At 34.5% G+C, this 19,156-nt stretch overlaps 1 protein-coding gene across 1 annotated transcript; it reads left to right on the top strand.

The window, feature by feature from the left end:
* Positions 1–4,953: 4,953 nt before the first annotated feature.
* Positions 4,954–12,108, top strand: LOC128555833 (multiple epidermal growth factor-like domains protein 10). The gene is made up of 5 exons (XM_053539526.1): positions 4,954–5,097; positions 6,224–7,468; positions 8,464–8,566; positions 8,713–8,804; positions 9,689–12,108. Exons 1-5 carry the CDS (start codon positions 5,046–5,048, stop codon positions 10,405–10,407), a joined length of 2,211 nt encoding a protein of 736 aa, XP_053395501.1. The 5' UTR covers positions 4,954–5,045; the 3' UTR covers positions 10,408–12,108.
* Positions 12,109–19,156: the final 7,048 nt, after the last annotated feature.

Genomic DNA, 19,156 nt, shown 5'->3' on the forward strand with positions numbered 1-19,156 from the left:
ATATGATATGGGAATCAACTGCTAAAATTACTGTCATTATGACTATGTAACAAAAATGGAATTTTGGTGTTTCATTTTGTACGACCAAATCACCCTTTAAAACTCTTACAACTGTCAATGCAGTAATATAAAAACCTAATGTTTGAGAGAAACACATATATTTTTCAGCCATATCATTCATGCTCGTACCTTTTAGATCTAGGCCGAAAACATGAAATTCATGCTATAATTGAATAGAGAAGAATACTGCTTGGATACACATGAGTTTTTGTATATGTAATAATCATAGCAACAGACACGTAACCTTTACTAAAAGGAACTATTTGAATTTGATTGTAACATTACTGCGGAAACAAATTCTGATATCCGGTGGAATAAAAGGTGACAAGAAATAAAATGTATAAGATGACCTTAGGAAGCATAGAAGGCAAAGCAAACGCGATTTGATGAGATATAATGAAATATTCAATATACTCCAGAGATCCCAGTCAGTCAAATTCATCATTGATTTAAATGTTTATTATTTTAAAAGCTAACCATTTTGACATCTCCTTGTCCATATTTACACCCCCGGAATCCTTTTCTATAACACTAAGCACCGAACCCGGAATCCTTTTCTATAACACTAAGCACCGAACAGGTAAGCTATCAGAAAACAATCATAAAATAGCTCGCAGTTCACCAACGGGTAATTTCGGAACAACTATTCTTACATTCGGAACTCAGCAAAGATCCAGTTGATGAAACGTTTCAATTGTGCTCCGAAAGACACAGTTTCATTGCTGAACGACTAACACTAGTGTATGTTAATGAGTAAGATATTTTCGCAGCCATATGTCAGATATATGTTTTATTTAATACAGACTCGGCTTAATTTAAGTGACTCAGGATGAGAAATATATGCATATGTGATACAATATAAATATCTATGCCTTTCAAAGAAATTTCTTTTTATTTTCCTGTCCGATTAGCAAGCCATTGTAATCAAGTTCTAAAGAAATGACAAAACATTGTTATACCAGAAGTGACCAATAAGTGTGTCATCAATTGTAAGATAAAGTGAAGATGAGTATCATATTTAGTTCAAGGTTTTTTAATCAGATCGATCTTAATGCAGGTAAAATCATTACAATCTTTAAAAAGTTTACTTCTGCAGAAATGTTAAGTTTATGAAATACATTTTCAACTATTCGCGTGAAACATATGCGATGATACATGAAAGATATATATTTTGTACCTGTTACTCTGTCGGGAAGTCATAATTTCAAAGTTGGAATACAGCTAACATTTCGACTGTGAAACAGTCTTTGCGTCAATCGGGCTTCACAATAAAGTAATTACCTTGATTAGAATAAATATCAAAAAGACGATAATATTAAAATGAATCCAGTATTAAAGTATGGAACTCCTCTGATACATAAAATATGGATGATGTCTCTAAAATGCTCTTTTGTACTTTTAGCATGTGTAAATGTTGAGTTCTCCTTAAAGATATTTCGTTTTATTTTCCTGCTAGAGGGCGTGGACGTTAGCATGCATTTCCACTACCGTCCATGAACAGGCTCAATCAAACCGAGCCTGCAATATTTTCGTTTTTGTCGTGTTGAGCGACCTGTGAAGTTTATACTTTTCTCTTTTTTTTACAAATTTTTCCCCCATAGATTTAATAGATTTAATAACTATCACAAAAGCAGCCTTTAAGTGCCGTGTGGCGGCTGTAAAATGTCTCCCAGTACTTGGAGTCAGTTTTCTTATATCTTCTTGTCCTTTGGGATCATGGAGGACATTCTAATTCATTAAGCAGGTGCTAGCGGGCGTGAGGGTATTGCATATTTAATTACCTCTCATAAATAGACTCAATCAATCCTAGCCTGATTAATTGTTGCTTGGTTGCATACTTTGCTTGAAAATCAAAACTTTTCTCAGATTTTATTCTAACACAGCCTGTTTGGTTGCATTCTTTGTTTGAAAATCTTTTTTTAAATTTTATTCTAACACGACTTAACACATTTCTGTCTGGCAATACGATGGATGTTAAAAATATCCGGAAAAAGTGCTCTTATATCTTTATATCTGGCCCCATTTTGCTACATTTTGACATGAACAGAGCAAATATTTAAATAACAGATCTCAGAATATTCACAATATTTATTTAGCGTCTCCTAGGCAATATCACTACCTCAAAAGCGGCCCAACGTTATTATTACTCATTATTATTCATATCAGAAACAATTGATCAACACAACACGTGATAACCATTAGTCATCAAATGCATTTTCTATACCTTCCTACGTATAAATAGATACAGTAACTGTTCATATGATATTCCTGCCGTTTTGATGAAAACAGACACACACTGACCTGTGATGTCATAACGAGGAACGTGACTGAACCTTACTTTTTATGTCTGTACCATGAGCAGTGCCGTAGCCAGATACAAATTGTAACCGAGGCAATCTAGGGGGTCTTGGGGCATCCCCCGTCCCGGAATATTTGTTCCAGGAAGGCTCTGGTGCGTTCTGGAGCCCTCTCTGACTGTGTTACATAACAGTTAAAATCGTCCTTTCAGCCCTATTTATCAAAGTTCTACTTTCATATTTTAAGAAAAAAAAAATATTGTTAACAAGGATATTTGGGGATTTATATGGTCGGATACAATCATTTATGTAACTAAAAGGCATTAAAATCAGAAAACCAGCAATGAAGACATTTTAGAACATGCTATTCATCAGTTTACTAAGTAGTTTATTAGATTATATAGGCTGAGATGGGTACGGGAAGGAGCTCTGTCCGTGTTGTGGGGGTGTCAGGGGATCTCCCCATAGAAATTTTTGAAATAGCGGTAGGAAATGGTGGCCTCTGGTGCATTGTTTGGTCTAAATTTTGAAGTATGGTGGGGATTTCCCCCTCATTTTAGTGGGGCCAGTGGACTTTCTTCCAGGAATTTTTTTAAATACAGATTCGAAATGGTGGCCTATGTTGCATAGTTTTGTTTTGATTATGAGGTACTGTAGGGGGCCCATTTTATGGGGCGTCTCGCGCTGAATAGAATTGAAATACAGGTATGGTCCAAATTTTAAGGTATTGGAGGGTGTTCCCCATCATTGTATTGGGATCAGGGGACCCTCTTCCTGGAAAAGTTTGAAATACAGATACGAAACGGTAGCCTATGGTACATTGTTTGGTGTATATGTTTAGGTACTGAATGGGAAACCCTCTTGTGTTAGGGGGGTAATTGGGCTATCTCACTGGAAAAAAATGAAATACAGATATAAAGTAGTGGCTTCTTATGCATTTTTTGGTCTTAAGTTTGAGGAAAGTGGGTTCGCTCATTTTGGTGGGGTCAGGGGTTTCTTCCCCTGGAAAATTTTGAAATATCGGTATGAAATAGTGGCCTCTGGTGCGTTTTTGCGTTTAAATTTGATAATGATGATAAAAATTGGGTTTAACTTTGATGAGTATAAGTCATTTATAAGCAAACAAGGGGTGGGGTTAGGGCCTCGCAAGGCTATTAATATGACTGCTAGGATTTCTACCTCACCTTGCCTCAAGGATGTAATGAGGCAAATGATATTCTGATATAATCTATTCATGTTAATATACTTTTTTGAATTTTTGTAACTGAATTTTTCATCAGTGTGATAGGCCTACTTTTTTGGCTCCTCAAATTTTAACGAGGCAGCTGCCTCGGTTTGCCTCAGTGTGGATAAAGCATTGATGAGTCGTCAGCAATATTCTCCTGATAAATTTGGAATGTCCAGTTCCACTTTTAAAATTTTGTTTCATTCTGGGCATTATTCCTTAAACCCTTTGCAACACAGCATTTGACTGTTTCCTTGATTTTCGATTCAAAACACAAAATGTTATCTCATGTCTCCGTTCAACACCGATTTTCACATGATGACCAACTTAATATGCCTGCCAAACGTTTTAATGATGTTTTATTTATAAATTTTACGAAACTGGAATAATGCTTACATTTTACATTGATATTCAACCAATCTTAGAAAAGGAAACTTGAAAAATAGGCAAGCATAAAGAAAATATTTGACATTCCCTAATATACATTTTATAGCAGTTTCATTTATTTCTGATGATACATGAAGAAATAAGAGGACTTTTCCGGGTATTTATTGAACACCCCCTTGTAAGTCTGTGTAATTGAGAACAGAAACTTTACTGCAAAAATGGTGATTAGTGAACAAACCAAATTAAGAAAAAGACTTTGAAAGCATGAAATGACAGCTGACTCAGTTTTATACACTCTGTTCATGAAAAGTGACAAAGTAACGACTAACAAGTAACAACAGGACAATCCACAGCATATGTTTACAGCAACACAAACGAATACAATAATAACAAAGACGTGACAAGCAGTTACAAAACATGCATGAAGAAGGAATACAGTTGGGTACCGCCTTGGAACGGTCAGTGGCTAAAATATCACTGTGGGGTTTAAATTAGCTTACTAGCGCCAAACCTTACTCAAGACTGCCGTTGTGACAGTAAATCAAATCCATAAGATGATATATTGGAAACTTAGAACGCCGTAGATGGGGACATCTCTTCAGATCTAGGTTATCCTATAGATTCTATATAAATGACGCCACACAAGTCGGTGCAGGAAATTTTCAGACCATAACGTTGTGCTCATCTATTTTTATCGCGAGATAGCAGACTATATTCTAAGGCCAGGGACAGACATTTGACTATATTGATGACCACCGAATGTATGTATGTATGTATGTATGTCTTTAAGTGTTAACTGGATGCCTTACGTCATCGTCTGATAATACCAATCGGATGTGAGATATATATTTTATTTCAAGCTTAACGTTCCAGTTAACGACATGCATACTTATTTGGTGAAAAGTATATGGCAAAACAATATAAATAATAATATCATATAGAAATAATTAGGTTTTTCTTTCTAGTCCGATAAGTTAGTAACTATTATTAAGTTATATGGAAATGACGAATAGATGTATTTTGAATAACAGAAGTGACTAATAAAAATGTGTGATTAATCGATAGATAAAGTAAAGATGGCTATATTGTTCTTTTCGTGGTTTTTAGTTCAAATTGCTCTTACTACAGGTAAACTCATTTTATTTGTTTGTACAAGTATTGCTTTTTTAAACATAAAATCATTTTATTTTTAGCTTTGAACTAATCTTGAAAATATGTGTAAGTAAATCAATTTCTGTAGGTTCTTCAAGTTAATGAAATTATATTTTTAGTCTTGAAAAATAGATGAGATAAGCAAAATATAGTTTGTTTCTGTGGCGTAATCGTGACGTCATGATTTCAAAGTTTGAACACCGGTGGTTTTCGGTTGAAGCATACCCGAAGATTTTTCTGTTATGTCTTCACAATAGAGATAAAAACTTGATTAAAATAAATAAATTTAGAAATGTTATTTAAACTCATCTAAATAAAATAACTTTACGGCTTATTTTCTCAATGGTAATATCGGCAGTGCTTTGCAGTATGTCTCAGAAAGTGAGAGTAGAAACTAAAAAAGGTGATTATTGAGACAGAATTATAAAACCGATTAATTTTATAAGACGATATTTTGCAAGCATAACAGAAAAGCTAATTCAGTTTTATTAACTCTATTGATGAAATAAATTTACCATCAGCACCCAACACACACAGCTGCTGTTATGCAATACAGTCACAGTGTTGACGTCACAGCTTTAAATGGGGCCATAGAAAATAAAGAGAGAAAAAAACGTCAATATTTGGTGGACTTATCAAGGTTGCAGATGATATTAAATGATTACATGTTAGAATCGAAATGATATTATCTCAAACGGTAATTGGAATAAAATCATTATTTGTCGTCCATATATGTATTATTAGAATCTACATAATTAGGGCTGCACCATCGTGACATAATTCTTTCCTGTGGGAACTAGATTCTATAATCAATGGTTTTATTCAACGACAGATATAAGTTTTGAATATACAATGTAATATTATTAATTCTCACGTCTGAAATAAAGTTTTGTAATGGATCTGATTTTATTATGTTCTTAACTTGAGCGGTTGTTTTAATCTCTATCTTGTGAAGTTGGAAGAGTTGGTAACGTCTTTTCCATAGACTAAGAAGATAAGTGTATCAGATATAATTAACTTTTCAGTATTTGCTTTAAAAGATGGTAACACTTTATATTTGTTTATATAATATTGAAATATTTACGCATTTTACTTTCTATAGGAGATTGCCCAAGACACTGCTTTATCTCTTCGTCCAGTAGATCTACTTGTTGTACGTGTGGACATGAATGGGTAACAACTAAATGTATTGACAAATGTCTTAATGTTAAGGATTGTCATAGCTGCTTTGGTCATCCAAGTACATGGTACGATGAAGATATAATTCTCAACTGTTCTAGATGCCATGAATATGTAAATCATAGTACTGGTGAATGTAAATCGTGTCCTGATGGATGTGTTTCTTGTTTCGACGGTACATTTTGTTACGAATGTATAAACGGCTTGTATGGTAACAACTGTAATAAAAAATGTGGCAACTGTATACCTAGCTCTTTGGGCGTGGTAAAGTGTAACAGAGGGACTGGCAAATGTAGTGGGTGTGTAAATGGATATTACAGTCCCCGTTGTGATCGTGTATGTGGACATTGTTTACCGAACGATTTCAATGTGGTAAAATGTCATCGTTACACTGGATATTGTGATAAAGGTTGCATAGATAGCTACTTCGGTCGGCGCTGTGACCAGAAATGTGGAAAATGCCTACCTGACGATAAGGGGGCAGTTAAATGTGACAAAGACACAGGAAGTTGTTTTAGTGGTTGCATCCCAGGCTTCTTTGGTAAAGCATGTGACAATAAATGTAGCGGTAACTGTCTTGATTCAAGCATAAAAACAGATGTCTGCGACATAATATCGGGAAAATGCCTTTATGGATGTGTGTCAGGTAGGTATGGTGACACATGCAATGAAACTTGCAGCGACACGTGTTCTAAAAGAGCCTGCAGTCGAAAAGCGGGCTTCTGTGACAATGGGTGTGTTCAAGGTTGGTACGGTGACTCATGTAATAAACCTTGCAGCGACACGTGTTCTAAAAGAGCCTGTAGTCGACAATCGGGCTTCTGTGACAATGGATGTGTTCAAGGATGGTATGGTGACACATGCAATATAACTTGCAGCGACATGTGTTCTCTAAGCTTCTGCAATCAAAACTCAGGCTTCTGTGAAAAAGGATGTGTTTCTGGTTGGTACGGTGACTCGTGTAAAGAATCATGTAGTAGCACCTGTTATGACAAGACATGTGACCAATATTCAGGCTACTGTTACAATGGATGTGCGTCCACATACTATGGCGACACGTGCGAATTCAACTGCGTTGTCACTTGTAAAGAACGCGATTGCGACAGGGAAACATCACAGTGTTTGCGGGGATGTGTGACAGGATTTCAAGGAGCATTCTGTAATATTAGTATGTAATAATCAATCTGTATTCTTTGATAACTGTTAAAATAAGTGTCCTGAAAACAAAATCAGCACTCTATTTCTGTATTATTAAATATCGGTCGAGCTTTTTTGGTCCGCCTCTTTCGTCTTAAAAGGAAGCATTTCTGTACTCAATATTGCTTTAAGGATTTTAAGAGCACTGATGACAAGTGCGTGTTATTTATTAACGTTCGACTAATAAATTCTAAATTTCGACTTAGAAATTTAAAATATCGATATATGTTATAAGCAATTTCTAGCAGATATGTTTAAATCAAAGTAACGTAAGTCGGAATTCCAAGATGATATATTTACATGGTAGTTGTGGGGGTCAAACCAGAACGAACACCGTCCAGAAATGGTGCAAATAGTGAAATATTCCGATTTACAACACTACCGAACCACCTTCTACGATCTCTCCTTAAATTTAGAGTTACTCATGCACCCGATCTTGGTCTCAAAGGGTAGCCAAGACCCATAACTTTACGTTCTTTTCTATATTTCCTTGACATAGGAAAGGCTCAAATTAGTTATATTTATCTTTAATGCGATTAAAAAATAATGTGCCTATATCCGTTTTTATTTTCTGCACAATGATGACAGTGCAATACATTCTTGTAAGTACTTGAAATATACATACCTGAGGAAAGAAAAGTCATTCCTTGCATACACATGTTGAAAAAAAATCTCAGTTTTATTGATATGAACAAAGCTGTCAATGATTAAAGTCTAATTTGTATTAGGATTTAGAAATAAATGCCTGGCCTTTCTTCATCTAATGTAAAAACTGAGATCCAATCGGTATTAAATGATGACTTTTAAAAGTAATAATGACCTCGGTTAAGTTAAAAAGATTTTCAAGAAGTAAGGCGTCATATGTTGTAAATGAAAATGTATTTTGTTTTAAATTTTAAAATTAGTTAATAGTTATTTGATAGCTTTAGCATGCATTCTGATCCTGACAATATCGTTTCATTTCAGCAATGGAAACTGGCACTGATTCTGTTTTAGTTAGCATTGCGGGCAGTCTGGTTGGGGCTATAATATTACTTGTATTTGGCTTGATTGTTTGGTTGTTAAGAAGGTATGTAAGTGACATGTTTCAATATACTTGCTCAAATAACATGCATATACTCCATAACAACAGTATTCTTGCGGAGAAATTTGAATGTCATATATTGCAGCAAAAGCACTGTATAAATTTAAAATCAATTAGTTTCATTATTTTAGAGTACTACTCAAAGACAAGCGTTATGACAACCTTCAAATGTCTACCAGGAACACCGCAGCGTCAATATATGACGAGATAAGAGCTACAAGAGGTAGGTATATAATTATTCAGTATATAAAATTACTGTCAGTCGACAGTTTTACAGCATTATTTCTGGTTCTTATGGACCATGGATTTCTTTCAGTGTTATTTTACTGTAGCCATTCTCGAAGGGACGGTGTCAAAAATGACCGAAGCCTTCGAATCCCATGGAGGTTTCTTTACCTTGCTTTCTGTGCGAGCAAATGCGAATAGAATGGCAAACTGAGAACCAATTAGCAACATAGAAACCCAATATTCTTCTTATTTTCTTTTTCTAAACGACAGCGGTATCCTTTTTGCTTATCTTGGCGATGATATACAATTATATGTACTCCACACTTCTTCAGTCTTGTCTACATTAGCACTGAAAACAGGCAAATGACATGTTTTTACAAAAAGCTAACTTCACTTAAGAACCTACCAGAGGGCGTAATCAAAATTTTTATAGTTTGCCGGTCTTTTGGGGGTCATTCCGCTCACGTCGATGCTAGGGGCGTGAGGGGTTTTGCGGATTTTATAACCTCTCATGATCAGAATCAATAAATTCGATACCGCTTATATAATTCTTGTTGCACTATATACCTTAAAATGTTCAATGATCATCTTATAAATTTTATTGCTGAATATTTCTTTACATCCCAATGACAGATGCAGTAAGATTGACCGTGTCTGCTATTGTTATGTTTGGTTGATTTCTGAACATCCAAAACATGTTATTATAGCTTTGAATAATGATTCAGTTTTAAAACCTGATTTTTGTAAATACTGTATAGTTTATGCAAAAGAACGAAGTTCATATAAAAGATTATATAAGAGCCATAGTTTGATTGTAAGTAATTTATATGATTAAACACCGATACTTCATTTGATACTTTCCTCTCTTGTTAATGTTAGACAAAACAGAGGAACGCCGTGTTAGTGAGAGCCATTCATACACGGAAATTGATGGTGCCCTTCCAATGAGTATTCATGAATCTAGATCAAACTCTTTTGATGACGATTTTGCTGGTAATTCTTCATCAACGCTTGCAACTGTAGAAAACATTGAAGGCACTCCGCCGTTTTGTGCAAACGCTCTCAACATGTCTGCATTGCAATCGGAAGACAATAAAGATAATAAAAGCGATGGCAACGAAACTCAGATATCCAGTTTCATTTCTTCTGCTGAGGTTCATAGAAAAGGTTCAAACCGATCAAGAAAATATTATGAAATACCTGACATTGTACCTGGTGTAAATCACAAAGTTGAAAGCAACCATACCATTGAAAGCTATGAAATTCCTTTATCCAATGCAAGTACTAGATTTCGGAAAGCCCAAGTTCCTGAAGCAGGCAATGCAAATCTATCAAGACAATGTAACATAAAGACTGACGTAGCTACAAGCCAAAGGAGAGATTCAAAGAAACCACAGAAGAAACAACTGATGTCTAAAAGAAATAAGGAAAAAGATGCAAATGACATTAATCCAACTCCTCAAAAGTTTAAAGACGATAAATGCAACATAAATCCTTCTAGATTTAATATGGAGATGCAGTTTAAAACACGTCAAATGCAGGAGGAGATACATAAAAGAGACAGTGACAGCTTAAATTATATACATCCAGTGAATTGAAATAATAATAGCATTCAAAACAAGAATTACTTTCCCTTTCAAATATAAGACAAGGGAGAAATAAGTTTCAGAAGTAACTAGATGCACCCTTGCAACTGGGTTAATTAGGAAAATTTAAATGGAAACCAATAAATTTGTTTAAGTATTCTATATTAATATAAGAAGCATTAAAAATATTCTAATCTTTAAATACGTGGTACCTGGCATAAAAAGATACCTGACTTGAAGACGAAATTTGTATTCTGAGACACAGCGCATGTTCTTCGTACAGGTATTTACAGCTGGAAGCTACGCTTTTCTATTAGATTGATGCAGAAGACTTTACAATAGGCTCTTCTGAAAAGGCCACTTCGATTGAGCTGTTTAGATATTTGTCTTAAAATATTGTTTTGAAATATTTTTCCATTACAACTTCCTTTTGTTGTGGGCCTACTATGTAAATGCGTAGCTCTGGGGCTGTGTTTTGTGATGCTTTGTGCTTCCGAGAAATCTACCCTTACCTATTATCTTTTCTTGCTTCTTGTTTTTTTTTCTTGTTGCTCTGCTTTCTTTACAGTATAATTTTTGCATGTGTATTTACACGTGTGATTTATTATTCTCTGATAAATGAAGTTCAGCATAATTCTGATCATCATGCTTTAACCTTTACCCTGCTAAGTTTCTGCAATGAACTTGTCCATATTTCTATTGGGACAGTACCATTAACTGTTTAAGAGGGTACACACCAAAACATACTGACTGAATGGTGAACAGTGTAGATCATACAAAGGCAGAATCAATCGTGTCCAGCACGAAAAGGGTTAATGACTATATATATTGAAACGATTCTAAACATTGCGTTTTTAGGGTTTATCGTTTGATTTACATTGTTCATTGCTCAGATGCTTGGATATACCAAGACGGCGTTAAATTCCTGCGCATCTGTACTGTGCCCCGTGCAAAATTGGATGATAAACAATGGGAAGGCTTTGATTATTTGTTGAACGAGCTAACACGGCAGTATTCTTATGACCAAGTGAGTGTGAGAATTCATAAATAACACCTTATAACAATTTACTTTTTATCATAGTTATAAGTAAACATTTCATGAAAATGTCCCAAGCCTTATAAAGAACCTTATAAGAAAAATAATGCAAATATCAAAATAAATGGTAATATATCATTAACCAGAATAAACGCTTAATATAACACAGATGTCGCACTCGAAGTGACGCCTTATATTTGTTTTATTTCTTGTGTCTTTGCATGTCATTTATGTACAAATTTGTTTTAATATAAATTGTTTTTTTACTAATCTATTGTAATTTATATGTCCTAGGAAAAATATTTCCATTCCACTTATCTTTAGAGCAAGACTGACTAAATTACAGAATCCCCCGGTTTACAGAAGTGTAATTTACAACTCGCAAAACTCTGTTTTGTTTGCTTTGCAATACTATCAAATATAAAATGCCAAACAAAAAAGGAGCAAGATTTGAGGAGATACCTGTCCACATCATTTATTGAAAAAAGTCATTGAATTTTACTCTTTCATCCGAGGTTATTTTGAAAACAATATGTACTTTCTAGTTTTACTGAACAAAAGTATTTGAAGAAATAAGAAAATTGATATGTTCTTGCTAATACAGAATATTTATTTATAAGCGTTTTCTTTAAAGTTATATTGATTAAATAAAACATAGTGTCGTCTTTATTTCGTCATATTACTTATTTGCTAAAATTGTATGTATACATGTGTTTAAAAGAAGGAGGGTACATGTATTTTGAATGTCATACAAAGTTTTGACATCTGTGTGTAAGCACAGTGTAACGTATACATTCATTGTTGTACTTGAACCCAGTGTTTGGCAGGTTTTTTTTGTCGAGTACCTGTATGAAACCTGTAAAATATTTATCGAGGTAATGCTGTACTGACAGCCTACAGTGTAAGTTATATCTATCTGACTAGTCTATAGAACTCCTTATTTTAAATAGTGTTTGGCAGTTTCATAACGATACTTGTTCTATAAATAGTGTCAAACACTATTTTAGCCGTTTGAATCCTGTCTAAAGGTCTGTTTTGTACGCATTGTGAAAAGAAAATCATTTTTTTTCACTTCCTTAGTTAATCATCGTTAGTATATAGGAAAATTAAAGAAATATTTCACTCATTTGTTTTTCCAAATAGAATTGTTGATTAATATATATGTCAGTACAGTCATTTGTCATTGTATAGGTATGTTTGTAACAAAACAGGTTTGAGTCGCTCAGATCCTACTGTAAATAATTTGTAAGAGTTTTGTGATGTTAGATCAAATATTGAAGACTAACAAGTAAACTAATACCAACTCTGCGATACATGACACAACTATTTTGTACACATTCGTAACAGAATGTCTTTTTGGAAACTCAATATTTCATTCTTTCTTATCTCTATTTTTGAAATATCACTTTTTTAAAAATCGTAAATAATGTTAAGATTTTAGTTCTTGAAAAATACATTGGTGAAATTAGTCTAAAGTATCAATAGCAGCGTTACAAAGATAGAGGAACGCCACTTCTAATGGTGGAAAGATGAATGTAAAAGTCTGGTCTGACTGTTTTTGATTTCTTGCGATACTAAAGATTTCAATGGTGAACTATTTTAGTGTCAGGATACTGGTTATATGACCCAGGGAAGTGCCTACGCCTTTAGTATCTTGAACAATAGTTTGGGTCCAATCGCTAAGGTGACTTTGTCTTAGACTAGCTGACAAACGATGTAGAATGTCCTTTGTTAAAACGTAAAGCTGGAGGGACCAAATATCTCAGATATAGAATTTTTCTCTGGCTACCTTGGCTAAATGATTCGTGTACCAATGATTCGTAAATGAGATCTATTATGAACTAGACAATTTCAGGGATCAGGCAAATCACTAAATGTTTCAAACAACAATTTTCAATTAAAAATGATCAGCTCAAACTCCTACAGGCTCGAGACTCTATACTTGACTGGTCTTTTTATTGAAGTTCCCGTCAGACAATGTCTTTGAATCAACAACATACCGGTAAACATTTAAATACTGGCATAAAAAGATACCTGACTTGAAGACGAAATTTGTATTCTGAGACACAGCGCATGTTCTTCGTACAGGTATTTACAGCTGGAAGCTACGCTTTTCTATTAGATTGATGCAGAAGACTTTACAATAGGCTCTTCTGAAAAGGCCACTTCGATTGAGCTGTTTAGATATTTGTCTTAAAATATTGTTTTGAAATATTTTTCAATTACAACTTCCTTTTGTTGTGGGCCTACTATGTAAATGCGTAGCTCTGGGGCTGTGTTTTGTGATGCTTTGTGCTTCCGAGAAATCTACCCTTACCTATTATCTTTTCTTGCTTCTTGTTTTTTTTTCTTGTTGCTCTGCTTTCTTTACAGTATTATTTTTGCATGTGTATTTACACGTGTGATTTATTATTCTCTGATAAATGAAGTTCAGCATAATTCTGATCATCATGCTTTAACCTTTACCCTGCTAAGTTTCTGCAATGAACTTGTCCATATTTCTATTGGGACAGTACCATTAACTGTTTAAGAGGGTACACACCAAAACATACTGACTGAATGGTGAACAGTGTAGATCATGCAAAGGCAGAATCAATCGTGTCCAGCACGAAAAGGGTTAATGACTATATATATTGAAACGATTCTAAACATTGCGTTTTTAGGGTTTATCGTTTGATTTACATTGTTCATTGCTCAGATGCTTGGATATACCAAGACGGCGTTAAATTCCTGCGCATCTGTACTGTGCCCCGTGCAAAATTGGATGATAAACAACGGGAAGGCTTTGATTATTTGTTGAACGAGCTAACACGGCAGTATTCCTATGACCAAGTGAGTGTGAGATCTCATAAATAACACCTTATAACAATTTACTTTTTATCATAGTTATAAGTAAACATTTCATGAAAATGTCCCAAGCCTTATAAAGAACCTTATAAGAAAAATAATGCAAATATCAAAATAAATGGTAATATATCATTAACCAGAATAAACACTTAATATAACACAGATGTCGCACTCGAAGTGACGCCTTATATTTGTTTTATTTCTTGTGTCTTTGCATGTCATTTATGTACAAATTTGTTTTAATATAAATTGTTTTTTTACTAATCTATTGTAATTTATATGTCCTAGGAAAAATATTTCCATTCCACTTATCTTTAGAGCAAGACTGACTAAATTACAGAATCCCCCGGTTTACAGAAGTGTAATTTACAACTCGCAAAACTCTGTTTTGTTTGCTTTGCAATACTATCAAATATAAAATGCCAAACAAAAAAGGAGCAAGATTTGAGGAGATACCTGTCCACATCATTTATTGAAAAAAGTCATTGAATTTTACTCTTTCATCCGAGGTTATTTTGAAAACAATATGTACTTTCTAGTTTTACTGAACAAAAGTATTTGAAGAAATAAGAAAATTGATATGTTCTTGCTAATACAGAATATTTATTTATAAGCGTTTTCTTTAAAGTTATATTGATTAAATAAAACATAGTGTCGTCTTTATTTCGTCATATTACTTATATGCTAAAATTGTATGTATACATGTGTTTAAAAGAAGGAGGGTACATGTATTTTGAATGTCATACAAAGTTTTGACATCTGTGTGTAAGCACAGTGTAACGTATACATTCATTGTTGTACTTGAACCCAGTGTTTGGCAGGTTTTTTTTGTCGAGTACCTGTATGAAACCTGTAAAATATTTATCGAGGTAATGCTGTACTGACTGCCTACAGTGTAAGTTATATCTATCTGACTAGTCTATAGAACTTTTTATTTTAAATAGTGTTTGGCAGTTTCATAACGATACTTGTTCTATAAATAGTGTCAAATACTATTTTAGCCGTTTGAATCCTGTCTAAAGGTCTGTTTTGTACGCATTGTGAAAAGAAAATCTTTTTTTTTTTCACTTCCTTAGTTAATCATCCTTAGTATATAAGGAAATTAAAGAAATATTTCACTCATTTGTTTTTCCAAATAGAATTGTTGATTAATATATATGTCAGTACAGTCATTTGTCATTGTATAGATATGTTTGTAACAAAACAGGTTTGAGTCGCTCAGATCCTACTGTAAATAATTTGTAAGAGTTTTGTGATGTTAGATCAAATATTGAAGACTAACAAGTAAACTAATACCAACTCTGCGATACATGACACAACTATTTTGTACACATTCGTAACAGAATGTCTTTTTGGAAACTCAATATTTCATTCTTTCTTATCTCTATTTTTGAAATATCACTTTTTTAAAAATCGTAAATAATGTTAAGATTTTAGTTCTTGAAAAATACATTGGTGAAATTAGTCTAAAGTATCAATAGCAGCGTTACAAAGATAGAGGAACGCCACTTCTAATGGTGGAAAGATGAATGTAAAAGTCTGGTCTGACTGTTTTTGATTTCTTGCGATACTAAAGATTTCAATGGTGAACTATTTTAGTGTCAGGATACTGGTTATATGACCTAGGGAAGTGCCTACGCCTTTAGTATCTTGAACAATAGTTTGGGTCCAATCGCTAAGGTGACTTTGTCTTAGACTAGCTGACAAACGATGTAGAATGTCCTTTGTTAAAACGTAAAGCTGGAGGGACCAAATATCTCAGATATAGAATTTTTCTCTGGCTACCTTGGCTAAATGATTCGTGTACCAATGATTCGTAAATGAGATCTATTATGAGCTAGACAATTTCAGGGATCAGGCAAATCACTAAATGTTTCAAACAACAATTTTCAATTAAAAATGATCAGCTCAAACTCCTACAGGCTCGAGACTCTATACTTGACTGGTCTTTTTGTTGAAGTTCCCGTCAGACAATGTCTTTGAATCAACAACATACCGGTAAGAGTCCTTTCGCATAGATGCTCGGCTTCTGTCCCCTCAAACTCTCCATAATTTCCCTGACTCCTATATGCTCAGCACCTATATGCTATCATATGTAGCATTCACCTACCATACAGGTATATCCCCGATGCCTTGGCTCTACTTCGCCAGTAATGCTGAACCGTCTATTAAGCTGGAGCTCTCTTACTATCTCAGTAGATTACCAAACTCTTGGTCTCTGTCTCAGCTTCCCGATGCTCAGCCTATATATGCTATCGTCTATAGCATTAAATTACCTTTAAGGTAAAATTCCTATGCGCTGGTCCTATAGCTCGAGACCTTATCGAAATTCTGATACTCTTCTTTAGTCCAAAAACTTCCAAAGTCTTCATTTTAATAATTTATCCGCCCTGACAGGATAATTGCAATAGTCTCCTTACCAAGGTACTAGGGTAAATTATTAGTTGAATCCTCGATGTGTCTTCTTCAACCGCTGGATACTGAATGAGCTCTCTATCATCCATTTACCTCTTTATACCCCAGCAGACGTGCTAATTTTAGAACTTGTTTCTGATTAGTCCAAATTTAAACATAACGTTTTACAACGAGTACTTGCTCTATCAAATATCTGGTTCCCTATAACTTTTGTATATGACATAATGTGCGAAGCTGGGACCCAGCCATCTCCATAATGAACCCAAATCAGCCAAAAATTACCAAAATTCTATTATATACAGCAATTTAACAATAATTGGAGCAATGATAACATGAAAAGGGAGTCAATCACTATCTGTGCTTATATGTTACGTTATCAATATATCAGATAAACAAATTATTCTGACATTTAGTTTATACTAATTCATTTTAAGCCGATTGTGAAATATGTTCTACAACTTATATTAATCACTTTCGACACCTCATTCCTGATGGTATTTTCCGTGGACATGACAGAAGAGGGTAGTTTCCCTTTTAATGCTGAGTGCCAAGCAAGGGAGCTACTGGTAACATTTTCTTGTCTTTGGTATGATGCGGCATTACATTGTGTCATATTTTAGACGATTTTGATGGTCGACTTTACACCAATCAATCTCAAATAAGTTCGGATCTGTTCCAAGTTTACTAATTTATTTTACGTCGATTGTGAAGAAGTTAGACAACTAAAATTAATCATTATCGCTACCGCATTCCTGATGGAATCAATGAGAGAAGAGAAGCCAGTTTACCTTTTAATGGTGAGCGCCAATCAAGGAAGCTACTGGTACCATTTTATACGTCTTTGCTATAACGCGGCCGGGGATCGAACCCACGACCTCCCGCACTCGAAGGGATGCTCTACCACAATGTTATCGAGGCGGTTAATATTTAAGTTACTTTGATGGATTCTCAGGCTGTGGTAACACGTTTTCCCCTTTACAAATATCCCTAGAATTTGTAACTTAACCTTGGTTCTAATGGCTATGCTTCGGGAATTTCTGTCTTTATTTGGGTTAAAATTTTGCCACTTTTTACGTTCCTGGTTTGCACTTTCTTGCGTCATATAAAATGCGCCACCATATTACAATGTCGTGCTATTTCATGCAGATTTTTCAAGAGGTTTTAAAGCATGCATTTTAAAGCATGGATAGGTTTTATAGCATGCAGGTTTAGCATAGAGGTTTTATAGGATACATGGGCGGTAGCATGCATTTCCACTGCCGTCCATAAACGAACAGGCTCAATCAAACCGAGCCTGCAACATTTCCGTTTTTGTCGTGTTGAGCGACCCGTGAAGTTTCCACTTTTTTCTGTTTTATATGTTTCTTAATAATAACTTGATCTCTTCTAAGTAAAAACGCAGTGTCAATCACCGGTTTAGTTGCAGTTTTCGGATCTGAATGGGTTACAGAGAAATGGCCATGAAATTTTCAGTCATTTAATATCAACATATTAATACAGAACTTTTTCCGATTGCGATTCCTGTCGAGCTGTGGGATCACAAAATGGTGGAACACAAACTTTCTTTTGTATTTTGACAATCTAAGTGTACAATAAGTGCAATAAATAAATTCTTAGGGCTCAGGTATGAAGAAATTTGTCAGACGTATCGTCTTATTATTTATGCTGTCATATTAGGTAGAGAATGGCAACAAGGTTGCTGACTATATTCATAAAGTACGCTAGAGGCTCCTGTTCAGTGTCGCACGCTGCCCAGATCACTTACTTTTGATTTAAATGTTTATTCATTAAGTGACATATCAAATGAACTTTGTGAGAGAACCAAGATAATTATTTTATGTACCGGGAGAGTAATGTTTTATAAATAATGCATATAACATCGTTGTCATATTGCTTGTTATTTACGGCATGTTATCGTGTCAATACAATAACTTCATATGTATCAATAATAACAAGCTTTTTCGATATAAATATTTCAGTCAGACAGTTACCCACTAGTGCCAATGATAAAGCCATAAAACAAGTTTAATCCTTTACTATTTATGACAGTTTGCTTGGGAAAAGTTTCTTGGCTCTTACACAAACAGTCAGTAGTTTCTTACATAGAAAGATATTTTCTACAATGTGCATGTTTGCCTTTAAGGTTTCTTACGCTAAAGTGAACTATGCTATAAAATCATCGAACAATTATTGATTCAATAAGGAACCCCTTGGATACGGGAATGTTAACTCAGCAAAAGGGAGGCTATTCTATTCATACCAGTCAACATACGTGATCCGGTTGTGTGTCCTGTAACTACTATTCGTATACATTCTGATGGACCATTATTTCATTTACCCAAAGGTCAAGCCGTGTCCTACGCATTCTCTAGTTTACACGTCAAAATGCTATCACATTTCTTTGTTTTGTTGTAGCTTGTTATAAATTGGGGCAGCAACTCCAAAGATGCTATACAAAAAGGA

This window comes from Mercenaria mercenaria, chromosome 3 (genome assembly GCF_021730395.1).
Source record: "Mercenaria mercenaria strain notata chromosome 3, MADL_Memer_1, whole genome shotgun sequence".
NCBI lineage: Eukaryota > Metazoa > Mollusca > Bivalvia > Venerida > Veneridae > Mercenaria > Mercenaria mercenaria.

Bases quoted from the DNA above. Each gene is read 5' to 3' on its own strand.
- LOC128555833 (XM_053539526.1), top strand. From the start codon at position 5,046: ATGGCTATATTGTTCTTTTCGTGGTTTTTAGTTCAAATTGCTCTTACT. The intron at 5,098-6,223 runs GTAAACTCATTT...TACTTTCTATAG, and splicing joins TCAAATTGCTCTTACTACAG to GAGATTGCCCAAGACACTGC. The intron at 8,567-8,712 runs GTATGTAAGTGA...TCATTATTTTAG, and splicing joins ATTGTTTGGTTGTTAAGAAG to AGTACTACTCAAAGACAAGC.